Here is a 27353-nt window from a genome sequence, read left to right as displayed (position 1 = left end):
AAGGCTCTTTGGTAGCAGCGCTCTCTGTCACTTACGTAATCCGAAGTTAGCGTGTGCCGCTACGCGCGTCGAAACAAACGATGGAAGAGGAGGCCGCGAGACGTGGAAACCGTCGAACGGACAGAGACGAAAGATTTCGCGCCGAAAAGGATGACGAATCGTGACAAAGTATCTCTCTCTCTTGGGTGAACCGTAACAATTTTGTTAGCCGACTCGTATACCTATGGAATAACCTGGCCCAATGTGACGTCACTGGAGAACGCTCCAAAGTAAAAAGGGAAAGATTTATCACGTTTTAGTCAACAAAAGCGAAAGAAAAGAGAACGCTGGTATAACACATCGCAGGTCTGTTAGAGAAATGACGTACTATTTGTTTTGATAAAAATGGCCCTTTCCTAGAGTATACCAATACTTTCTTGAACGACCGAAATCGGCTCCGAGTTATCTTGCGCCAATTTTCTTGCATCGGTATTTACCTAACGCAGACGAATCATCGATACACCGACACTGAATCGGCTACTCTGTTTATCGTTTCCGCGATTTTATGTTTGCTAAGCACCTTGGTTTTTTTCCGATTAAGCTGAACATTGAGGGTCCAAATTGGTAACGCGACCGGTGCGTTCGGCCATCGAAGGACGTCGAATGCAAACGACCGTCACGTTCTCGAGGTTAAAACAAACGACCACGACGAGAGAAGCTTAATTATTTTTCAGATAAATTCGTGGAGAATTATCAATAACAAGTTTCTACTACATTCCGCTTTGTTTGTCATGCAGATAATGCGTTACATTTCAGTATCTCTTTGTAAATAGATCTTATAGGTAGGAACATGAATCATACCTTGGCACGAGCGCGTTCCTTGATTCGAAACGATGCATCGTTGCTGTTGTTGTTGTTGCGATCGAATGGAGCATTTTTCACGAGGAATAATTAACTGGAAATCCGTGGATAGCGTGAACGAGAACAGAGACGACACTGTCGAGGGAAAATCGCGGTTAATAGCGATGGCAATAAGCGTTTAAACGAGAGAGAAAAATATGACGGCACGTGGTACATGACGAAATCGTGATTATCTTGCGACGAACGCTCTTGAACATGGCCGCTCGCCGTCGACAGACGGTTTTACGCGCGAGCATCTGTCGATAATTTTCTAGAATTAACGAGAACGCTGGCAAACCGCTCTCGTTCGGTCGCTCGACTCGGTTTGGTTGCACGGCGACGACGTGCCGTTTACCAAGCTCCGCGGCTCTCTGTATTTATATCGAGCGAAATCTAGTTTCGTCCGGTGTCGTCGGGCGAAAGTAAACAACGAGCACGACTATTCGTTTCGCGTATGCCCACCAACCGAATTCCCTGCGATCGAAAGAGATTGCCCGACAACGGTTTTCCGCTCGTGCGACCGACCTTCCGTCTAGCAAAATTTCCCCACGTGTACTCCGCTCACGAAACTCGTGTCATACTTTCTCCAAAAGTGCTATCCGGAAAAACATTAGCACGTACGCTGAGAAAGAAGGGAAAAAGAAGCCCGAGTTAACACGCGATCGAGCGTCGACGAGATCAATCTTTTCTTTTTCCGAGCTCACCATGGAATGTATCCGTGGTAGCGCGCGATCTATCGTCACGGCACGTCGCAACGAGAATTTACTTGGTCGTATAATCGAGCAAACAAAGAGGGAAAGCACGAAGAAAGAAAGAAAGAAGGGGAGGAGCGAGAATGATGTACTCACCGTCCGTTCAAGAAAGCACCAGTCGACTGATCGCGATATCCAAAAATAATCCTGACAGAAACTTGTCACTAGAACCGCGATCACCAGAATCACTAGAAATACCGAGAAACGATTGCGAGGAAACGACGAGTGGACAGGCCGCCAGTGGCGACGCTCGATTCGCGCGGAAAAACACTCTCATTCTTTCGTCGAACGCTGAAACGATTCCTGGGGGGCAGAGCGTGTCGAGATCGACGTGGTCGTTTTCGAGCGCACGAGAGGAGCGGCTAATCCAGAAGCGCGCGCTCCAACTCGTGGAACCAACACACTATGTATACAACTCTCACCAAACAAAGATAAAAGGCACGTACACTATTGTATTCGTCGTTAAAGCACCTTTTACCGGAACCGCCGTACCGAGTCGAAAGGAAACGGAAGAAAGCGATCTTCGATTACGGGAGCAAGAAATTCGAGCTGTACACAGAGGGGCTAGCCGTCACGTACTACACGAGCAACAACAAACTCTATGCTCGTCTCCTTGACGCGGTAACATTCTTGAATATTTACACACGCGGTTTCGAAAATTGGCCGAGGGTCACGACACTGGGTAATCCAATTTGTTTACATGGCCCGTGGTGCTCGAAGGCTGTATGTGCACAACCACGTCCGAGGCGAACGACAATTTACAAAACGGCGACGACGTAGCGCGACCGAGTGTGCACGAGACGATCGTCGACGAGAAACTGGCACCTTCCGGTCGAGACGAGGAGAGGGAGACAAAGTGGAAGCGAGACGGACCGACGAGGTACACACGTAAAGGGCACGTACAACTTGGCCTACGTGTTTGTACTTGTATGCGATTCTATGCGCACTTGTGTGTGTGCGCGCGCGCGCGCTCTCCCCGAGTACCAAGAGTGTAGGAAGGAGAGAACACGAGGAAGAGCGAGAGAGGAAGAAGGGAAATCGCGACACTAGCGACCACGGGGGCGACTCTCTTGCACACACGCTCTTTTGCCGCAAAAGCTCGCGCACTAAGAGCACCGGAATAAAAAAAAAAAAAAAGGACAGGTACGCATCGAGACTCTGTGTACGAACTTCTCCCTCCTCCATAGCTGTCATATTCCTTTCCTACCTCTTTCTCGCTCTTTCTGTTAAATTTTCCGTCTGTGTGCATCGTGTGCCATCATTCGGTATACGTGTGTCTGTGCAAGTGCATATGAGACAGCGAGGGAACGAGTTGAACGAAGAGAGGAGAGGATCGAGTGGTGAGAGGGAGAAAGAAAGAAGGAGAGAGCAAAGAGGGCGGTGAGAGGAGAAGCAAGAAGCAGAGAGTGAGACAGAGGAGTGGGAGATTATCAAAATGGCCGCGCGCGCAACTTACTCCACCTCTTACTCCTCCACCTCCGCCGCCTGCCTATTCCTACACTACTATTCCTCCACCTCCGCCGCCGCCACCGCCGCCACCTCCTCGTCGGTCGACCGACACGCCGCCTCGCGCGGAAACCGCCAGGCGCATTGCCGCACGATATAATAGCAATGGACTACCGTGACACTCGTAACGCTGTTCAAGTTCCTTACTGTTTGCGGACCTTGTTGACTGATGCGCGCAAAACGCTGACGGGAAAACTTAAACGGAGCGGGCGATAAAAAAAAATTATTGTTAAAGGTAACTGAATGAAAAGGAATTCGTAATCAAACGCGCGCACGTCATTCGCCAGTTTCGAAAATTCCTTTGTTCACTCCGTTCGAAACGATTAATTGGTTAAATGGCATCGTTGAATATTTGACCTTTCGAAATACAAAGTGGAAAAGCGAATCACTGTATCCTTAATAATCGTTATTATAAAGTGCCGTACCACCTATTTTCATCAGTCCATTTTCATATAAATTCATGACCCAGGTCAAGGTACGTATCGCATATAAATCTCTTTGACACACAAAACACGCGTTTCGCTAATTTTCGGACAAAGCCCGTTGCCGCAAGCCGAGGGAGGCTGAAGCCCAACAGCCAAGCCAGCTGCTTTTCGCAGGAAATTGGCATATTAATTTCCGATAGGTTTTACCAGACAAAAGCCCCAACAGCTTTTATGAGAATTTTTATCGTCTCGCTCCCAAATCTCCTTTTAAACACCCTTCTGTATAGGGTGCCTCGTTTAAACCGGTACTTCGCTCGGTTGCTCTATTGTTCCATGGATTAACAATTCGTGAGATATTTCAGACTCTGATTTCATTCTAAGCAAATTGTACCAAAAAATCAATCTATGTAAAAACAAATACCTATGCAAATAAATGACCTTCGAAACCATGCCCATTGATTTAATCTTGACACCCTGTACTACACCCCTATCCACGTAACCCACCCCCGTACAACTGGTGTGCATGCGGCGTTGGCAGCCACCGTTTAAAATAATACCACGGAACCGAGGGATTTTAAAATTAATTTAATCAGCCTCGATGACCGTTCACCTCCCACCCTGCTGTCGCCGCACCCTTCCTTCAGCCCGTGTAAATACCGTAATAATTGCTCGACCGCCTCTACTCGAAGTAATTAACGGAAAGAAGTCGAGGCGAACCTCCCCGTTGTATCTGGGTTATCGTGAAAACGCATCGAACGAATGAACTCGTTTTCGTTCCCCACGTTCCTCCGCGACGACTAGGCTACGCCATTCAAACCTACCTTCTGTCAATCACTCGGCTAAATTGCTGTTGTCGCTGAAATCCCCCAACGACACCACGAATCACCTTGCTGACAATCGAACTACCTAGAGTCCGGTAACTGGTTGCTTGGCTACCCTGACCTACGACACATCCGACACCGTTGTTTATCAAACAGACACTTGGACCATCATCACCGTTCGATCGGGCAAAAATTCCAAGGAGAAAAGCGCAACTACCCTTGTTTGTTTCTGCTCTTTTCTTTGTTTCTTCGACGACCATTCGATTTTCCATGTATCTTTCCACCGTAGCCGTTAATAATTCAACTACGACTTTACAAGTTTCTTTGCTCTACGTCATTCACCAACCGACTTGGTTGTTTCTATAAAATGCGTAGCTACGATTTCCGCGATGACTGATAAAGAAAAGGAATTTATGTATCACTGAAAGGAAGGAAGGTGGACATAGTCAGCGCTAAAGAAAGAAGATCCGCTATCGTCTCGAAAGTCCATGAAATTCGAGCAGATGCAACGCGACGAATCGTTGTCGCGGATGTCAGCGAAATCACGCTTCTCTAGAAAACGCAACCACGCGAAACGACGAAGCACAGCTCGTCGCCGACGATTTCGTGGAAATTAAGTTTACGGAATAATCGTGATTCCGTTGTACGGAGAAAGAGATAACGTCCGTTATGCAAAATGATATGAAAATTACCATGGTGATTTAATAAAATTAATACTGTAAATACTTTGATAGTCGAATATCAATGACTAAGAAGACGTGTTCATCGGAATAAATGGAGTACGCGAACGGGATGTTCGATAGAGTGTATCTACGGTGAAGCATCGTGTCAGAAATAGACGTAGCGAGCATGGTTAGCGAACTTGTGGGCTCTTTTCAAGAAATCACTTCTCTTATCCGCGTCACTTTCACTACGTACGGTCCATTACCGTTCCGCTTGATCCCTCAGGCGCGCTCCAACGATCGTCACATTTCTTTCCGGCCGTCTGCCTATCTCGGGGGAGAGATTCGGGATAATAATAGTCGTCGAAGCCTAGATGTTAGTCAGTGGATTATTTTTATCCCCGGCTCGCTGACGGGACGACTACGGATTTTCTTCGACGCCGCGAGCCGCGAGCCTCGACACATCTCTTCGACGTTCGCGCAATCAACGCGCGCGACCTTGAATTCACAACCAACTTGTTTGTTCGACGGATCTCGCAGAATATGTAGAAACGTAAAATGCCGTAAAATCGACAATCTCCGAGATTCGTGCAAAAAATAATCGGGAAGGAGCGATACGATACGACGCGGCGTAGCCATTGTTCTAGACGACTGTCATTAATCCTGTCTGCGTTGTGTAATAATCGCGAGTCGATTGCTGAAACTCGATGATTGATGAGTTTATTATAATACTTGTTTCGATGTTTTCGAAGAATATTTATGCTATTCCGACTCCATTAAAAGCTTACCCATCACCGATTTTCTAAGAAAACTTGGAAAAGGAATCTGTTAACAAAGATGCGGAGCATTCAGGGAAACTGGAGGATATTTTAATCCCACGTAGATGACAGAAACTCGGCGAGATCTCGACACCAACGCCTCTCTCCAATGATTCGTATAATTAGATCGCGAGTTTACCTCGACCCGTTCGAACAGCCAAGAAAGGCCATTAAGAGGAAACTAGGGAAAACGATTCGCACGAAAGAAAGCAGATAACAGAGTGACGTGGTATATAATTGCGACAAGTTCGCCAATTAGTAGAGATAGTCGAGGACAACGTTTTCGTAGCTCGAACGCAATTTACCGATCCGGTCGAAGCGAAAGAGAGTACATAGCTGCGCCAGGTTGCGTTCCATTGGCCCAGATAAGACCAGATGTCTCTTCTTCTCGGCCTCTTTGCTTTTCCAAACTCTCCATTCTACGAAGTCGCAAAGACCTTCCCACTTTGCAGTACCTCGAGCTAACGTGAAAATATTTTTCCCCCAAAACGGCTTTACGAATCGACAAATTTCGCGCGGGATTGAAGGCGACGTGGTTATCGGGGGATTCTGTATCCCCGACGAGCGGAGCGGCGACAGACAGGAAATGGTCCGACGCGAAAAAGAAAAAAAAAGGAGAAAAACTAGCTAGCATAGGCGGTAGTTCCCTTTGCCGTATGCCACCTCCGCCCTCCAGTTCTCACGAACGGGCTACCTTTCGTTCGCGTTAGTTATTACCTGGCATTACCCTATGCTTTTCCTTTGAACCGTGAATGCCGTTCCCTGAATTTCATCAAAGCCATGTCTCCCTCCTTTGAGTGTTGCCACGGTATCGTCGAAAGCCACTCCTCGCGGTTCGTCTACCTACCACCCTGTCTCACCCTCTTTCCGCGTCGATACTCGCCTACTTGTCGCGTGGCGAAATTTCCCGTTCGTTTGCGCAGATTTAAGCGATCAACCAACAAAAAAAGGGGGGAGTAAGAAAGTAAAAGGAAGTGACCCGCTTTCTGAAGCTGCAGATACTGTATAACGATGTGTACAAAGAGTCACGATGGGTACTCGGTATTCCCGCAAATTTTCGAGCGATTCAATTACTAAAGAACCTCGAATCACTTTGGACACTTGCGCGGAACTCGACGGTTCTTGAAACTCGTGGAAACTTTCAGAAATTCAACCCTTTTCGGTCGAGTGGCGAGATACATTCGTCCAAGGATTCTTTCCATTTTGATCAGTTCGCGAGTCGCACTTTGGTTCAAGTGTTAATTTTTTAATTTTTAAGCAGCTGGAAATTGTCCAGCGACTGCGAACGTCGACGTTAGGAGCGATAGGGTTAAACGCACTTACACGTGCCACGCAAACACCGCTTCTTCGCGCAGTTACTCGCGTGGTTACTCGGATTATCGTTCTACGAAACGGGCACCGTGCCAATTTTCAACCTACACACGCACGATCGTCGAGCAACGAAACGAGCACGTTCGGCACCGAGGAATTCGCTAATCGCGACTGCACACCACACTTGGACGTTATTATTTGTATTCCATATTTCCCAAGAATAGAAAAGATCGCAACTGAAAATACGAAATATCCAACGCATTTATTGAACTAAATGTTCTTCAATATCGAGGAAAAACTCAATTTCAAAAACACATCGTCTTCCAAACGGTTGCCTTCGTGAAAAGTGAATTTACGAAGCGGTAGAATGAGTAACATTTCACTCGAAGAAATATAGCCTTGTCCGATCCTTTTTTGACCGTCAAACGACCCCTGACGTAGAAGCAATGGGTAGCGGGACGAACTTGTAATAGGGTTTCAAAATCTAGGGTTGACTCAGAGGGTTTAACAGACCAGTTCGACAAAGATGGTGCGAATCGAGGCGTCTGAAAGTCTAGAAAAAAATCGTACACTCCTCTTAAAATTAAATCGAGATAAAATTGTAGTCGCAATTAACGGAATAGCTATTAACCGTGCCGATTGAAAGTCTTATTAACAGTGCAAACAGGTTTCGATGCGTGCGATCCGCTTCGCGCAAATCGAATTTCATTTTCGCGAGACGGCGCGGCGGCGCGGTCAAGCAGGCTATCACCCTGTGAAGTACCTAAATCGTTTTATACTACTCGTTTCTACTCTCCTTATTCCGAGTTATCTTCTTATTCGGAGTCGATCGAGAAAGCAAAGTGGCCGCGATAAGTTTTCTACGGCCAAACTGTTGCGCCTTTCGTCCCCCGTTTCGCGAAACGCGGCATTTCCGCTTCTTTCTTTCCTTCTGTTCCCCCTTTTACCACTTTTATCCCATTTCAGAAACACCCGTGTTCCCATTAGGCCGCTTTTACGACACTGTATCGACCTCGACACCGAATAGTTACGGATATGGAAGTTGCTCCCGAGATTCTCTCTTTCTGGGATATATCCAGAAATTGCGATCAAGGAAAACGAATAAAAGGGAAAAGAGCCGCGAATGGACTCGTCGCGTCGGTGAATTTATTAAAATATTTTATAAACTCATTTTATATGCCTAATTTCACTCGATACACCGATCGATCCAGCCACGGTAACTCGACGGTTAATCGAATTTTAATTGTCTCGAGCTTAATAATTTCCTCGTTGTCACGCGATATTCGTGTCGTATATCTTTCACGGTTAAAGTTCGAGGTCGTATGCTTTGAATCGTTTCCTTGACTGTTATGTTTTCGAGAATAGTCGAAACGGGATAGCTGTAATTACCGTTTACCCGTGTTTACCGGTTACATGTAATTGCAATTTACCTGTACACGGAACAATTATTTTATGGCGTTGTAATTAAACTGTTGTTTGCCCGGCTCGAGCAATAAAAGCCCTGTCCCGTGCGTTCACCGATCGCTCAGGCTCAGGTATACGTACCTTCGAATTCTATAACACGAACGATTATTTTACGACCGAAAACCATTTACCAAGGAAATCACTATATTACCTAACCAGTTTGTCTTGTCGCGTCTGTGTCAACCTCTGATTCACACGTTTCATTCTAATATTATTTTTTCAATGTGTCAAAATGTTTCAACTAATCAACACCGCGTGGGTAATTAAAGAGAAAAAAAGAGGAGACTATCTCGTTTCGCAATCATAAATGTTGAAAATTCAACTTTCACAGAGGAAAATATTATCGAGGCAGAACGATCGTTTGCGGCCAAGCAAATATGTTCGATAGCTGCACGTACAACGTTGTTATTCAAACAAAGGGACAGTTTTTTGATTCGATAAACATTTGTTCATCTGTGTTTTATTTTTTTGACCGCCACAAACGAGAAAGAAATATTCGTGAATGGAGGGAAAAACAATACGAATTTTCCTTTTTTTTTCCCCCTCTCACCCTTTTATCCGCTTCCCTGAAACAGGACACACGCTGCTGATAGAACACGTTCAGGATAACTGAACCATAGCCTAAGTATCAATCGCACTTCGAATTAAACAGCCGGTCCAATTAAAACATTATGCATCGCATCGCACGAGACGCCTGTGGCACGAAAGGATAACGAGACTTGTCGCATCACGGCTCTCACTCTCTCTCTTTCCGCGAGCTAGAGGGACAAAATTAGAGAGAAAAAAGGAAAAAATCCTCGTTGAATCGCGTCTCTTTTGGCTTTATTACGGCTCGTCCGTTGGAAAAGTCAAAGGAATCGTCAGACGACCGCTTCTAAATAATCATCCGGGTTTTTTTCGTTTGAAACAGACTTTCATCAAGCATCGATCTAATCGTTAATAATTTTAAAAAACGTCAATCGTTACTATTTGTTACTGTTATACAAATTTTGAGATAAAACATCGAGGACGAAGCAGATCGTACATCCTTGCTCGTTCGCCAAGGTTAAGCTGTCAGGGTCTTCCGCGATTTCTAAGGTTTCTCAGAGACACCTTATCCCAGTTCGTTTACCTCCTGACCAGAAGTACCGTTGCTCGTTGCTCGTTGCTGGTGCGGAGATGTCGAGTTAGGTATAATCGAGAATCGCGAAGGACGGGTCGAGAAGTCGGAATGAAAATCTCGTTACCCCGTTTCTCAGTGACTAGAAGAAAGGGTAAAGGGAAGAAGCTACGTCGTCGTCGTCGTCGTCGACGACGAACTAAAGGAGCTAAACCGTGGTCGTTGCACGCTTCAAATATTTCTCTGCCAATCTTCTCTGTCGATTAACAATTTACTTACCGCTCGCGGATGAATTGAAACGTTAAAAGGTTTCGAGAAATGAGAACGCGACGAATCGAAAGAAGATTCGTTACAAATATTTCGATAATTGTCATTGTAATACACTGGCATCTGACGAAATAATTATGGAGGTATCGAGCGAGGAACACGTCGAAACCGTCAATAACGGTGCATCGTTATTTCTCGCGTCGGGCGACGACAAATTTAAACCGCATTAATTAGCAGCTCGATCGATAATGACACAGGGTGCCACGATAATTATGCTCGTGACTCGAGTGTAGTAGCATACAAAAACCCTAAGAGGGAGAGAGGGAGAGGGAGAGAGACTATCGAGGAAGCAAGGGGGTTGTTGGACGATCAAATGGAGTAATATCGATTTCACGCGGACCCGATATTCGGTGGTGCTTGGAAAATGGTCGACCAACGATAAACCACCGACTGCAAGCCACCGCGTTGTTCCAACCCCCGCGACTTAAAGGTTACACGGTTGTTCGTCGTCGTATTGACCTTCAACCCCGAGAGCACAAGCCAGAGGCTACTGGAATTGACTTCTCTCTTAGAAATCCACCCACGTGTAACCAACCACCCACGAGCACAACTTACCTGCCCGTTTTGCTCCGCTTCTCGAGCTATCCAAAGAAGAAAAATAGCCAACGAAAAACGGAGAACGAGCAACATGATACCACGAAACCTTATGTTTTCGTTTATCAGAGAGGAAGATTTAGTAACCGCTTTTCACCTCGTTTTCACCCACGCGTTTTATCACGGCTGAATTTCTCTTCTTTTTTGCGGGATGAAGAGATAGAAAGGGGGGGGGGGATTAACTTCTAATCTTCGAGCAGGAGCGTTGGGAACGACCGACTACAATTACGGTGAAAGATTTTCTTTTCGAAGATGCAATGTTTACCGCGGCTCTTTTGCTACTTTCCCAAGCGTGGTATACGCTCGCGAATTTCGTGACAGTCTGCAATATCCTCGGGGATATGAAATTCCAATGAAAGGGGTCAACGAACGTGTTCTTCATCAAACTTTCAAAGGACGATCGCGGCTCGATGTAACGAACCGAACGTTCATCGATCGGTTCAAGAAGCCGAAGGAAAATCACGAGAGGAAAAAGTGTGTGTGCATTGGAGAACGACGCGATGCTAGGAAACTATAGACGTTCGGCAACCGGTTCGGATAAATAAAATATAATCGTCGTCGGTGTAACGCTTCGCGGAATCGATATGGGATAGAGGATAGAGAAACTACATCGCGTCTCTTCGAGCATTCGCAACATCATCCTTCGTCTGTTTTCCCTTTACTTGCATATGTACTTACCTACTCCTTGCAACCTCTTCGATTTTCCACATTTCTTTTCCCACACGGGAAAAATCGTCTACTCGCCACGATTCCATTATAGATTCACCGCGCACACGTGCAACCATCGTAAACCCTTCGCAGCCTTTGTTTATTGCAATTGCACCGTTTCACCGTGAAATACGGCTAAAAAATACCCTGTAGCTTACCGAAGAGAATCTCATCGTAGATCGCACGATCACGTTTCCAAGGATTTTAGACAATTTTTCACACCCACGTGCCGGTTACTCCTTCTTATCTTACACGAGGGACCGAATAAAACACATCTGAGACGCAAAGTTTAATCCTTTGACTATTCGTTAAAAAATACACTTGGTTTGACAGTGAAAGGTGCGCTGATTTCGAGGATCCAACGAAATGAAAGTGCTTCTGTCCTATCCTTTTGATCCGCCTATACAGTAATTACAAGCCAACTGCAAACTGAATAGCAGAATAAACGAGCGGATTAAAGAGCAAAGGGGTTAATTCGGCATCAACTTAGAATCTTCCCTTTGCTATTGTCTAGTTTACGAACCGACAGAATCAGAAATCACATGTCGGAATTAACATAGGGCGTTCAACTTAAGTCGCTGGATTGAGCATCTTGGTCGATGAGTAATTTGATTGTCATCCCGGTCGATAGAAATACCCTGTGGCGAGGTGTATCGGCCAGCGAGCGAGGTAATGGTAGCTTTGAGTCGCCGAAATTGCAAACGACCAAGACAACGGTCGGACAGTGGTGGCTGCCTTTATCAAAACGGCTTGTCAGCTACAGCCTTTATCGTGGAGTTATCAAGCCTCGAGAGACTTCAACAATGTAGGAAATCAAGATGAAAAGAGAACAAACGCGTTGAACTAGACAGAGGGTTTAAACTAGCGGAGTATGCGTAACCCAGCCAAGTAATGATGGATTTTATTCTATGAATCAATGTCTCCGAGACAACAGACCGTACTGACAACAAAAGGACCCCTGCTCCGATTGTACGCCGATTAATTAATAATACGCTGACATTACGCAAACGAGACCGGTTTAGATGCTTATTACTCAGCGACCAGATTGGGCACGTTCTAACCATTCGGAAATTCAACTGAAACTTAATCTTTACTAGAAATCGGTGATCCTTTCACAGTTAAACTATTTGAGACTTGTTTTTCAATATGTACGTAGTACCTAGTGAGTGTGTTATCGCTGGGAGCAAAACATAAACATATTATATCAGCCAGTTCGAAGTTTATCTTGTAAATCTATTCCTGGAAGGTGTCATTACAGTAAATCTACGCCCTGTAGCGTAATCGTCAACAAGGTATTAATCTATCATTTTTCCCCTTAGCAGATCTATATTATCGATCGGATGCAACACAGGTCCGTTACGATCAAACATATTAATTACCCGACTCGATTAGCCTATTAAATAGCTAGATGGTCGCGTATCAGGCATCGAGCCGATCCTGGTTTCACCGCTGGCGTATTCGCGTCGTTATCTTGGGTGCCATCGACAGCTTTCCATTTCGATCGTCCATAGAAACGTAATCGTACCCCGGCAATTTCACGATCGTTTACACCGGCTATTTACGACCCTCCCGCCGGACAATAAAGTCGTAGGTGTCGCTTGTCCCGCGAGAATTCGATAAGACTCGTCGCGACGCTCGATTATACATAATACGATAATCGATGCGATGTTTGCTTATTAAAACTTTATTCAAGTGGCGATAATTGTTATTTTTAAATTTCCATCACTATAATCACGACAAGCAACTGTGTTCCCCATTAGTAGCTAGAGGATGAGTTAACAATTGCTCCATGCGAAATAACTTGACGAGTTACGAAATTAGTCGTTAAACAAAAGTGGGTAAGAATCATGAGTACTTCCAGGAGATTGAATCAGATGTCGTAGTCGATAACGGGGAAATGTGCGGTAATGGTAGGCGATAACAGAAGAAGATCGACTCTAAACGCGTGCGGGACCGGTGCACCGGGTGAATAAGCAATAAAATCAAGAGTAGAACGATGCTCGTTTTCTGCATACTTTATGTCCCCAGCGCCAGACCAAGTAGACGTTTTGCCGGTATACTTCATGTGTTCCAAAGGTAAGCGTAACTTTCAGATCGGTCCCCGAACAATACACCGTTCCGATTCGATTCTCGATAATCTACTTCCAGCGAATTTTCTTTCTTAATCGCGGCTAACAAGTAACAATTGATTTCGAATTACTGAAACGGAGCCGGTCAGAGATTCAATTCAACCAACTTCTCCACGGTTAACGATCCTAATTAACCGTCTTCCTTGTTAACACGAATAAACTGACGTTTAATGGATTTCGGCGAAACTGAAACCTCGACGATTTAATGATATACGTAGCCGTAAGATAATGATCTCGATTCAACAAGTGTTGAGCTCAAACCACCGAATAAAAACCATCGTTAGCATTACATATCTGTAAACTTCCCCTCTCGTCTTAACCGAAAGAAGCCTACGTTGCAGCCTAGTGTACACCTGGTACCTATAGCCTGGTTTCTATAGCTAAGGGTAAGGGTAGAGGAGGACCCTTTCACAATTTGCTTTCGATTTTGGGAGAAGTCAGGAATAACCCAATGCCCGTCGTCTATACTCGCATGAAATTGTTTCCCTTGAAAATTTTCAAGAGACAATCCGGAACACCCTTCGACAAATCCAAGGTACGGTGACCCGTTTCAGAAATAGTTTTCCGAGACGAAAGTGTTCAAGAATTCAAGATTTCAAAGTTAGGGGAACAAGTTATTATCAAATGGTAGGTAAAAGTTAGCTGTACATGGAGGAGTCTAAAAAAAGGCTACAATTACGAGCAACCAAAGGCAATCGTGGGTTGCTAACGAATCGATGCTCGGAAATCCTCCCTCGGCCTTGACAGAGTCTCCGTTATCGTCCTTCCACGTTCTATTATTAATTTAGCTGTAAGGATATTCGTGTGGATAATCGTATACCACGGGAGACCGTTGATCGACTTGGTTTTGCTACGCATTACATACGAGCATCATTGGAGAAAGTAGCAGATGCTTATTTTATCGGTCGGCTGGAAAATTGTCGTGCAATTCAGGAAAACTTTATCGAGCAACAGTGGTATTACGTTCTATGAATTGTGGAAAGCTTGAAAATTAGACGAGGAAAAAGAGCCCTTTCATTATTAGAAAAATGATCCTTGAAAACTACTTTTTTCTCTCTCTTATACGATGTTTCCTCAACTATTGTAATCTTATAAGTAATTTAGCTTCTAGGGCAAAGAAATAAAACGTGTCGACACGTGTACCTATGTGATAATGTAATAATGTAATAACATGAAAAATGCAAATAAACGAACACAATCGGTTGCTTGCGAAATCACGCAGGACGCTGATAAGAACGGCGGGAGAAGCGGGACAGATTCCAAAGTTGACGAACTCTGAAACGTTTAATCTGTCCTCTTCGTCCGCTTGTTCCCTTCATAATTTAGCAACCTACGCAACTCGGTCTGATCGTCGACGACCAAGAACGGCAAGTATTTGGAACGTTCTCGACTTCGAGCCTCGAATTCCTCGCGTCGTGTGCTTCGTTCTCTCTGTGCACGATGCACGGACCAAGGCATCGCCGCCTCGAGTCCCATCGCGTTTCTTTCGTCTCGCCTTCCTGACTGATACTTGGCTAGCCACCGCGATTCCTGACACGATTCGATCGACTAACAGCAACCAGCGTAATCGTTTCTCTGACCCGAATCGAGCTAACAACCGTCTCTCAATTTTTTCAAGCATTCCAGTACAAGTTAAGAACTCTAGGTAAAACTCGGCGAAAGCGAAGCTTTATTTTCATAAAACTATGCAAAAGTAGTTAATAACGCGGCAACGGAGCAGAGCGAGAAACGTATCTACCGCCTCCACGCGGTTTCCAATAATAACGAACAGATAATTAAAGTAGGACCCGTAGGACGGTCCGCTAAAAATAGAGCCGCGTCGTCGGAAGATGGAATTGTCCGTGAATTTATCGGCCAACCCCTCCCACCACTAGTCCCGTCTGATATCGCGCGAAATTATTACGTTGTCGTCGTTTCGCGACAAGCACGTTGGCCGTTTTGCAAACGTTTCGCGTTTCGCGGCATGTTAATATCGATAACCGTAACGAACATCTAGCAGCGTCGAGATCGATAAACAAGGCGTCAATCTTCTGACTCATCCCCCTATAATCGCGTCATTTCACCACCGCGTCGTGTACCCGTACCCGCTTCTGCATTCACTGACGTAGCCGCGAATCGAAATCCCCCGACGAGCGGAAAATTCGCTAACACCTACACGCTACCGACCTAACCGACCTAACCCCTATTTAAGGCCGAGCTATACTACTGAGCGCGCGTTAAACGCGTCACTCGTTCGCAACGGACATCTTACTCTTATACGTATACATACATACCTACATGTATAATAGGAACATCGTTCTTTCGAAACATTAGCAGATATTGTAGCTTCGTAAAAACTTACCGTGGCTTCTTCATGGCTTGTCGATCGGCCTAACTCGGCGTGTCACGTGCTCAGTGTGTACGTCATTGGGAGTCGTCTCATGGTAATTCACGAATCACGTTCAGAGGGCACGAACAAAAACACTACCGACTACCGACAAATCGACGAACTCAAAGGGGGGTAGAGAGCAAAAATTCCCTAGATCCTTTTCGCGCGACTCACGCTACTCGTGGCTCGTGCCCCTCTCGCAGTGTGCACGCGTGCACGCGTGTATGTATTTAAGCTTCCACGCACTACTTTGCTCTCGCTCCTTGTCACATAATATTCTTTCTGTTTCGGTCTTGCTCCCGGAGCACGAAGGTACGTGCTATACGGTGTAGGGAACGCGAGAAGGAAAACTCTGGCAACGTCGCCCTGGCTCACTCACTCGCTCTTTTGCCTCTTCTTCTCTCTGTTACGTCGTCGTCGTCGTCGTCGTGCTCGTCGATGTACAACACCCCGTGCCGCCGCTCTACTCTTTTTCTCATTCTTCCCCGCTCATTCACCGACCGCCTGTCTTCTTTCAATTTCCAACACCGAAAGATAGCACGTACACGGCCACGCACACGCACGCAAATCGGGACGACACGACCACGGCGTGTGTACGGAACGTAACACACCGACAGAGCCACGCTTTCGACGTGTGAGTCGCGCGCACCGTGTTCAACTATCGAAAAAGATTCGATGTTCTCTCCGCTTTCGAATTACAACGTTATTCGCACGAAACGATATCTTCGAAGCCGAGCGACACGGTATTTCGTGCTTCTTTTCCTATCGATACGCATTCTCGTGTCAGAAACCCCTGGCTAAACGAACCGATGTATCACACCGTCACTCTATCCTTTTCTAACCTACAGCCCGTGCGTACAGTACGTCTCTGTCCAACGACAGACCGAACACAAGTGTTTCTCTCTCTCTCTCTTCTTCCCCGAAATGTTTTGTTTTCCCAATCGCGCGCACTGTATATCGAACACTCGTCGATTCGACACGGGATTATAGAGACGGACACGCGAGCAATTTTCACACGCGCGACGCTTCGCGCACTCTTAAATATTCCACCATGTTTCGATGTCACCTTCGGAGGTACTCTCACTTGCTGGCGGTGGCGGAAGCCATATTGCGATCGCTGTTCGTGACACCGCCGTAGCGCCAATCGGTAGATGGTCAGGGGTGGGGGGAATTACGCGCACGCCGATTGGTCGAGTGCACCTGTTCCGTTGTCGCCATCTGTCGACAGCTTTCCGTACTAAATTGTCTACCGTACTTATCGATGGATTGAAAACCACGCGAGTCGTTTTAGAATTTCAAACATCTTTCTCTGTCTCGCCCCCACAAACGAACGAACGAACGGACAGCCGGACAAACAGACAGACAGACAGACACACGCTTCGCACGAACATGTTCGTGCGATTTAAATTCCCACTGGTGCAATTTTACGTGACGACACGAACCGTGCCAGAAAATGTTACTGCACTCGGCGATAAATATTAATCATTTTCATTTCGAGCCCGTTACTCAATTATGCGAACATAACGATATACCCGCTATCGTATCGTACCAACGGATTCATTAACGTTAATTCATATAATTTACCGTTTTAAATGATTTATCGAGAGGGTCAAGGATTAATTTTAATTTCATGCGGATATTTTTTATCAAACGGTATCAGAATGAACGACTAGTTTTAATTGTTTGCATAAAATTTTGAAAATAAATTTCCTGTATAAATTAGGGTGGCTGGGTCAAAACGATTCTGTATCCGGTACGCGATGGATAAAACATTTCGTCGCCTAGATTCGCATCTCAAGCTAAAACTGGTTTAACGGAATTTGTTAGAACGTCGTTTATGTAATCTATACACGATTGCAGAATGCGTATTATCGCCTTCGGAAATAATGCTCGACGATAAGATTGCGTTCATTAATTTTCATGCAAATAGAAACGCTAAGCGGTGGTCCTATCGATAAATAACGAACGCGGCATCAAATTTTAACTACTTCGCTAACCGTACAGGAAATACTTTACAACCGCACAGAAGCAGGAAAACAGGAAACGCCTGGCACTGCGGTTATAATCCTGTCTCGCGACGGAAAGTGTGCACATGCGTCTATAGTCTATACATATCATTGTGTCTAAAACGTCAAAAACAATTACACCTTCTATCGAATCAACCGCTGGGAGCTTACGTAAAAGCTTATTAAAATTTGGAAGTTATCCTCGTTAGCGTGATTTCACGCTATGATAGCCTCTCTTTTCTCGTTTCCCTTCCTGTTGGGAGAACGAAAAGCAAGGAACAAGGAGATGATTATGCAAATGAAATCGATGAACGTCCGTAGCAAATTATTCATTTACAGGTCGACAGGATCGAGTTAATCGAAATATCTTGGCACATTGTGACACACCGCTGGGTTACTTCGATTAGACGAGAATACACGGGCTAAGTTGCTTCTAAATTTCTAGGGTGGTAGGGTAACCAAGTTGCCACGGATACGCCCTAGTAAAGACACGATAATTTCATCGTTTCCTCGACGCTTGCATAAAGCTACGAATCGATGATGCACGGAGTAAATCAAATCGATCCGGATGGATTTACGATCCACCGTAGTGAAACATCGACAAACTTTCCCTATTCATCTAGCCTATCGGCTCGGACCTGGCTGACACACATGCGCGAATGGATATGCAACAAGTCTATGCTACTTTGCTTCCTCTTATGTACAGCCAGGATAACTCGAAGAAGATCTAAAGTTTACGTGGAAAACTTCGAATTGATGAAACAATAATGAAACCTATGTGAAAGTACGATACAACAATGTGGAGTAGTCTTTATTTCTGTATAAAAATGCACGTAAAGGAGCGGAGAAGTGAAATTATAGATTGTACGAAGGTTACAGCTTTTAATAGATGTCTATTTCTGGATGAGGGCAGACCGACAATTAAAATTTCAAATGAAAATTTTATTTATCTCTTCATCTCGTTCGGTACCGAGATGAAGAGATATCGAAACCTACGCAGAAAGGGACGTGCAACAAGTCCTCGTCAATGGCCTCTTTCGGACGTTCCTCTTTCGACGTTGCCTACGTCACTGGTGACGCACGACTTCCGCTACGTCACGCGTTCGCGCCGCCCATCTCACCGTGTATCTCTTCTTTCATCGTCAGTGCCAACACTCACCTCGACGCACACGCCTCGATGAAAACGAAATTCCAATTTTCACCGCCCGACCAAGATTATCCCCTAACCCTCCCTTTGTTTCTTCATCCCCCTCGAGGGACATTCCCGACGAGTGGCTTCCCGTATCGATACCCTCCGCTTCCGATATCTGTTTCTGTCGTGATTGCGTAACGAATAAGAAGAACTCTACAAGTGTTTCGACGAAATTCAATCAATTATTTTCTTCGATTTCCTTTGCCTTTCCACGAAAAATATTCAATTCGTATTATACTCAAATTACATGAAATCAGTTTTGCAAAAGGTATCTTAAAACACTGGAAGGCTTTTCTTGTTAGGAAGTAATCTCTCTGCCGAGACACGTTCTTCGTGGTAGAAGAACTGCAGACTGGCTCGAACACCATCAGACATCGATCCATTATTGGGGCTGTCGCACGGTTGTTTCGATTTAAAGGGCTCCGAAGAAGAGGAGCCAGCGTAACTCGACCTCATCGAGGAAAGCTACCTGAATCGCTTTCGATTCTTACCTAGACTAGTTTGTTTTTTTTGGTTTGTTTTTCTACAAACGGGGAAAATCAGTTTCGACAGGGATTCACCTGCCATCCTCTATTCGATCCCGTGATATCGATAACCTTTGATCGAGTTACCTTCACTCCGGGGAGAGTGCAAACATTTGAGCCGAGCAAAGGATTATCTCGGTACGTTGACCCTTTATCGATTAACCTATCCAAAATCATGTCACATGGAATTAAATTAATATTGTACTTAACAAACACAAGCCTCTCGTGATTTTTCTCAAACGAGGGATACAGTCACAGAGGGGGTGCAAACGAGAGTTCCTTGCTAAACATCTTCCAACGAGCGTTTACGATGAAAAAGACAGAGCGTGAAATGGAAAGAACAGCGAGACCGAAACAGGACCAGAAAGAAAGAGAGAAAGGGTAAGGGGGGGAGGGTGAGATAGAGCGAGTCCCTCTCTATTGATTTCCTGCCGAGGGTGGGCCAACGAAGGGAGGATTAGGTATCGGCTCTCCGGTTGCTGTATTCTATCTCTCTCCTACCCTTTTCTCTTTTTCTTTCTCGCCACGATTCCGCGGTAATTCGGCGAGCACCTGTCCGAGACGAAGAGAGACGACTGGAGTAAAAGAGGAAACTGTCCAACTGAAAGAAGAAAGATAAAGATACAGAAAGAAGCAAGTCGAAAAAGGAAACAACTACTTTTATCTTTCTTTCTTTTCTTCTATCTCTATCTTCCAACCCTTGTGTGTCATCGGTTTTTCTCTGTCCCTTTCACACACATTGCTGACTTTGTGGTAGTAAACGGAGTTGCCGTAGAATGTAACGTGGTATACTGCGGAACGACGACGTGGTGGAATTGCAGGAGCTGTAGTGGCGACTGTTTGATAGTGTGCACTCACCGTGGTGGTAACGGAATGGTGACGCAAACACTCACAGTCGTAATGATAGCGACTAAGTTTGAGATAGCGACACAGTATACTCGGACAAGTTACACTATTGGTTCTCAACTAGAAGAGAATTTTAGATTTCAGGAGGACTGTCCCTAAGAGGGTCTTAAAGTATTCTTCTATTATAAAAAGTTTGGAAACACTAAGTTACTAGATGGACTAGGGGACCATACCCGTGAGAGAGTAGTAGTGGGGTAGTTACTCTAGTGGTAGTAATAAGAGGATAGTAGTAACGAAATGACAATCGTAATGATATCAGGAGTGATAGATATATCTGACGATGAGATAGGCGACACCGCATACATGGAAAGGTTATACGGTAAATTAGAGAGAGAAAAATGTGGGTGGTGCAAGCACATCTCCCACTCGAGCCACGTGGGGGTAGTAGGCAGTAGTAAGGTAGTAGTAGTACTAGTAGTAGTATAGCAGTGACGCTGACGAGGAGGCTGGTAGTGGTAGTAAACTTGCGTACAAGCGACGTGACGTCAGAAGCCGCGCAGCGTAACCCATGAACCCGCACTTCGTCCACCCCGTCCGCTCCTTCCCGCCTCCCTTAGCCACCCTAACCGCTAACCTCCCTCGCGCATTCAGATACCATCGATATTACTCCGGCACGCGTAACGAACAAATTAATGGAGCGACCTGGTCAAAGGGGCTACGCTGCGTGGCGCCAGCTAAACCGTGATTTCTTTCGGATTTACAGGATTTACAAGGTTTACAAGATTTACAAGATTTACTTGGCCCAATCTTCTCTGTATTTACACGCGCGATCTCTACGCGCCACTTGAATCAGATTATCGCGATCTCTTCGCTCGACTAAATCGTTGATATCGCGGTATCGTATCACGACTATTCATTATCCGATCCACGCAAGCCTTTGACCGATATCCTTAGTTATCGCTTCCATTTCCACTACAGCCGATTGTAATATTCAATAGTTGAAGCGGAAATTTTCTCGTTTAAATCAATATTTATCAAATAAACCGCGCGCCTTCTGTGGAGTTAATGAACCAAATCAATTGGCGCCAAGCTCTACGGGATATCAAAGCTTGCTGTAATTAATTTGCTTCACGATTACCTCGATAATACAATTTAAAAATTCTAATGTTAGAATACCACTGCATTTCAATTTTGAATATTAGTACTCACGTCAATCGGGTAACACCTACCACAAATTATTAAATATCGGTTTTCCATTTCATGCGAATGTAACCAAACGTTGTTAAAGGATCAAACAAATATTACATTTCATTTAGAATTAATAGGGTGTATTTATTTGCGTGGGTAACGCGCAAACCCCCTCGGCTACGCGTGCCAACGAGACGTTATCGATTCAATAAAACCCGAGCGAACAGTGCCACGCGATCTCTAACGCGATCCTGTGTTACACGATCACCTCGTTTAACGCGATTTATCGGTAAACACCGGAGAATTACACGACTGAATCGCGACCAAGAATCTTTTATCCGATAAAGTCCAGCTACATCAAACAATGAGTTTCAAAAAGTGGTGAGCAATTACTTCTTTAACGCAAACAAAAGTAGGCGCTGGTTGGTACGATTCATCCGAAGAATTCGACGCTTTAACGCTTCGATTCGAACGATCTGTTCATAAATCAACGATATCAGAGTTTATCGCGTAGGAAGGCAATTAAAGGAATTGCACGAGTGCCTAGGCCGGAACCACGGCCATGAATTTTTGAAGCGTACTCTTACGGTTTGCACGCTCGTTTCACGTTGTCGCGCTACTTTCCGTGCTCGCCACCAGATGGATCATTCGTTGTATCTACTTTCTCGCAAGTACTCGCCCCGTAATCCATCCAAAACTATACTTTGAAGCTCTGTTTCCGACGCATAAGCTACTTAAAATTACTATACTCTATACCAGTTTAACTTCTCTAACAATGTAAGTCGTAGGAGGATAAGAAGTCCCTCGTAAAGAGAAACTTCCGAAAGATCCTATCGATTTCCCGCTTAGAACGTGGACACGCACAGATGCACAAAACGAATCAAAAGGGACGATAATGCAACGACATCGGTGATACTGCACATTGATTTAGTAATGGTTGTGTGGAGCTCCCCTAGTTCGTTCAACGGTGACTCATAATTTCTTTGTCGTCGAACACGATTCAACGACAAAGAAACGCATTTACCCAAAGAAGAACGCATGGAAATTTATGCGATACCCTCTGAGCCTTCAAACGACGTTTATCATTGTTCCATCGTCGTTCTTTGGACAAGTGTGTTAACGAACTGATTTACCATGAAAAAAAAAATGACGAAAAATCCGATCCTGATCTATCATTCTCTTGTGAAAAAAAGTTACTCCGAATCAGAATTGTACCGTAATAATTGGGCGCATCCATCTTTTAAGAGATACAGGCTCGAGTATAGTGGGCGAGGGTTAAAAATCGAGGTTACGGCAGGAGCGTATCTCTCGAAGCATCGACGCCGAGGAGGACGAAAAGGAAAAAAAAAAAAAAGAAGCAATGTCTTTGTCGCGGTGAACGACAGGATGACCCCACGCATACGAGACATTCTGCCTCCCGATGAGTATGTGGGTCGAGAAATGCCGCACGCGCTAAATATATATCGGTGCATACACGCGGTTAACTTTTGCAGAGTACAGAAGCACAGTAGCGAACCAACGTTTCTCTTCTCCTCTCGACAGGTGCATTTGCCTTCTAACGAGGGAGAAGAAAAAAAGGAAATAGAAAAGAGAAAGAAAAAAAAGAGTATCAGTTCCGTGGAAACCCTGAAACCCTCGTGTTTCTACTCGAGAAGCGTCGACGAGGTTGGTAACACGAGTCTGCCGCAGAGAAATCGATTCGTCAATCTGTCGTGGTTGGAACCTTTGCTCCAAATGCTGGTGTACGCGTTATTTACGTGCCTTTCGAGAACCGCATTCGAATCTGCTGCATGCACCACTTCCACGAAACAATCGGATTTACAGACTTTTTCGGGAATATCCGGCTGGATGACCCTCGAAACCAGTTCGTCCCTCGTTCAGCCACGAGCTTTTAACCCTTCGAGGGTCCAAATGTGTCTCCTAGCCACAAACGTTATTTATAAATATCTCGGAAATTCGAAGCTTCGTTTATTTTATTATACAGATATCTTGAGTGGCTGCTGTCCAAAATACATCACGCGATTACACGCCCCGTCAATCTTTAATTACTAAACCCCCGAATGGTTAATTGAGAAGTTAACAGAGGGGAAAAAAGGAGCGAAAGAGAAGGACAAAGTAGGACGGATATGATCGCGATCAAGTGGAACGAGTAAGAGAAAAACGGTTCACGATGCGAGCCAGCGATCCTGGCTCCGGATTTAAATGAACGAACGAACGAAGCAAGATTGCGCGTGAAACGATATGCCTGGCGAACGGACCGACCGAACAACTCGAAAAGTCGCCGGTACTTTTAACGTTCGACGGTCCTTTCCCGTTTGTTTATGAGAGAATTTACCGACCGCTGGTAACTGACCTCGCGCAACTACACCATGGTCGAGGTTCTTGTAGAAATTGATACTTGTCATTAGACAACGGATGTTTATGTAATTAGAAAATGTTTTAAATCTTCGAAGTGTTAACGTTTATTTGAACATGTCTGAGATAAAATAAAATAAAATAAAATAAAACCTATCAACTCGTTGTAATTAATTAAGTTCTCTAAAATCGTTACGATGATTGAAAGCGTTAGAAGAATAGCGGTCTTAAAACGAGTCGATTAACAGATTGAAACGATGAAAGTTCCTCAAAATCTACACGAGTTTGAACGTGGTCGGGTTCAGGTAATCTCTTAGTATCCTTAGATCGTTTAATTCGTGGCCTCACGGAGGCAAGAGAGTTCGGCCGAGCAAGTCGGTTCATTGGCCAGACCACTTGTCGCCTTGAAGCCAATCTCCTCCTGTTCCATTCGCATTCCGTTCGTAACGCGACTTGCCGGGAACGATGATAATTCAATAACGCAGCCGCAATTTACGACAAACTGATTTTCTCTTCATTGTTTTATCATTCGCGTTACTGCGTCGTTCGCGAGCTCGCGCTTCGAAACCAAACACGCATCGTCAATAGCGTTGCCGAGCGGAAGACGAATTATACCAGACACGGTATAATCTATATTTTTACAGATTTACAAATACCTGTAATTGGATCAATTAGAGTTCGTCTTCGAGAGTCTTAAACCGTTATTCGAAACACTCTATACAGAGGACAGATTTGATTGTACATTAGCTAGAACGCTTCGCGAAACTTTCACTCGTCTAAGCGACGTAAACAAAGCACGACCCTGATTATCGTCAGTGATTCCGTCTAATCGTTTTATTTCAACCAAAGAAACGTTCGCGTTCTTTAGACCCGTTCGAAATAATAAGAAATTCTCTCTACAATGATATTAAAAAGGATGAAGACATTCATACACTGAAATCACTTGAAATAATAACGATGCCCCATTTTCGTATACCCTTGTTTCGTTGAAGCTTCTTCGTTAATTACACCTAAATATAGAAAGTAAGATGATTTACATAACACGGATTCCTTATCAAAGCGAAAGTATCAATTTTTATTGCCAACTTTCGATTTTAGACAGTAACGGAAGCAACTGTTCAAGAATCCGTGGATCCGCGTTAATCGTGCAACGTATTATGCACTGATTTCAATGAAATACACAGGAAGACTGGAACCGCTGTTCGCAGCATTTCTAGCAAGACGTCAATGGTATTTACAGTTTCTGCTGATTGCAGCATGAGACTGGCAAAAACACGCGTGGAGAGTAGTACAAGGGAGTGCAGTGGCAAAGGGGAGAAGATAGAATGGAAAAGGAGCACCGTGGAAGAGAGACGGAGGATAAAGAGAAGGGTGGAAGCATCCTGAGAACCTGGATCGATGCCGTGTTATCAAATCGCGTCCTTTCGCCTTTTGTCTCCCTTCTTTCCACTTTGCCAATTGTTTCGTCTCCGTTTTCGCCACTCTCCAACGGCAACCCTTTTCGACCTACCACTAGCCATTCGACACGCCACTTTCCTACTTGATCAACTTTTATTTGCTCTAACTTGTATATCAAACTCTCTGAATGAGTTTCCTTCATTGATCTACTTCCCTGAATGGAGATAAATAGTCGGAGGTTAATGCAGAATAGGAAACGTGAAATGTCCGCGTGTTGATTAGAAGAGAATGATCAATATTTATGAAGCCCTATGTCAATAAATTTTGCCAAAGGAAACTTTCAACTCAACAATATCGTCGTTTCGAGTGCCTTTGATAAGTACAGACTTTGTTCTTGCCGAATATTCCCCTCGTTCGACTTCAGGAAATGGTTTTATCAGTTTTGTTTTACAATACGCGGCTATCTATGTAAATATACACCGTCGATTAAACGTGACTATCTATTCAAGAACCGCAGGTGATTTCAAACGACTACACCAAAATGAAAAACTAGCTATTTCTTGAACAATTAACGGAACTGTCGTTGCGCTTCAATCAAATATGTCGAGTTCGAGTTACAAAAGGAAAGAAAATTCGACGATAAGAAGGTTGCACGAGTGGTTGACCGAAGATAAGATCGGCTTAACGAAAACGTGTCACTCGCTATCTGTTTGATAGGTGATTACGCTTCCGTTTCGCGTTTCAATCACGGGACACCGTGCTGATAATTCGCGTTGATCGATCGTGAATAGCCGAGAACGAGCATTATGCAATGGAACACGCGAAATGTACCAAGACAGGAGCAACAAATGCAACCTATACCGTACTTGACCCGGATCTTCGACCGCGAATCCAAGGACTTTTTCTAGCTAACATACAGGACGCTTCAAACTTTCAGCGAGGCAGATCGCAGAATGATAAACTTTTCGATTTACTTTAGTTTTGGAAAACGACGATATTTACAGATATATAAAAGGTGCGTTGCTTCGAAACGAACGATTCGTACACCTCAGCGATGGGAGAGACATAACGGAACCTTTCTACGCGTTACGGACGTCACTGAAGCCCGAATAACCGAATGCTTCGTCATTTACACCGGCGGAAACTCCTCGGTTAAAGCGTTATACACCGCCTGGGCCATAAATGGGCCATTAGCTATAAGGCTAGGTGTATAATTCTTTTCCCTCAAATCCTCTCTGTATCCGATGAACGAACGTTTTCATGTTCGGCGCGAGTTTCAATTTCGATCGAAACCACCGAAGCCGGTAATTGTGTTCTGGCGTTATTCAAGAGAAACAAATTACCGAAGGGAACGAGGGGGTCCGTTGGCTGGCAATCTAAACGTGTCGTCTCTATCGGTGAATCGTGAAATTGCGCGGATTTCATGCAGCCACGCGATTGCATTTAGAGATTCGTTCGCTAATTGCACAGCGAAGAAGCAGTCGTCGGAGAGGCACGATTATAATGGCGTAATCGCGACCAACCATTGGCCAAGGGACTATAATACAACGGGAGAAAACGAAGAATACGCAGAACGATGAAATAATAATGTTACCAGAGGACAAGTCGTAACGACTAATATACAAATATACCGTTGCAATAATTTACTTGGAGGAATACGTGTCCCAACGTAGGGAAGAGGAAAAATATTCAGTATAGATTAAGGAAGGCTGTATCGATCATAGATAACCTTTTCAATCGTCCTTTCAGTTGGTAGGTAGATCAATCATACGATCGCTGATACATCTTGATATTTGCATCGCCAGAAGGCAGCATAGAACACGGTGATTTTCTCACGACAGAAGAAACAGACTGATGAGACCTAACTGGAGAAAATTTTTCAATCGACCTGCTAGCCTCTCGTCAACGCCCCATTCAAAGGGTATCGTTTATTTTTCAACTTTTCCTTCAGAAATTCATCGAATGATAAATTGAAGAATCT

General features: G+C 44.7%; 1 protein-coding gene across 6 annotated transcripts in view; it reads right to left on the bottom strand.

Annotated features, from left to right (window-relative positions):
• The window catches only part of lilli (AF4/FMR2 family member lilliputian), a 103159-nt gene that overhangs the window by 65570 nt on the left and 10236 nt on the right, over nucleotides 1-27353 (bottom strand). The window contains exons 1-2 of one of the 6 annotated variants that reach the window (XM_034340636.2): nucleotides 1728-2687; nucleotides 841-975 (exon numbers count right to left, since the gene is read on the bottom strand). The exons of 3 other annotated variants lie outside the window; for them this stretch is intronic. In XM_034340636.2, coding sequence (XP_034196527.2) covers nucleotides 841-914 — 74 coding nt within the window. In that variant the 5' untranslated portion in view covers nucleotides 915-975; nucleotides 1728-2687. Of the gene's footprint in view, nucleotides 1-840; nucleotides 976-1727; nucleotides 2688-15836; nucleotides 17157-27353 lie in introns of those variants that run through there. 2 more of the 6 variants (XM_034340639.2, XM_034340641.2) reach the window with 2 other exon arrangements.

The sequence above is a fragment of the Osmia lignaria genome, chromosome 15 (genome assembly GCF_051020975.1).
Source record: "Osmia lignaria lignaria isolate PbOS001 chromosome 15, iyOsmLign1, whole genome shotgun sequence".
NCBI classification, from domain to species: Eukaryota; Metazoa; Arthropoda; class Insecta; order Hymenoptera; family Megachilidae; genus Osmia; species Osmia lignaria.
The sequence above is the reverse complement of the archived record's forward strand: the minus strand, read 5'-3'. Positions and strand labels throughout refer to the sequence as shown.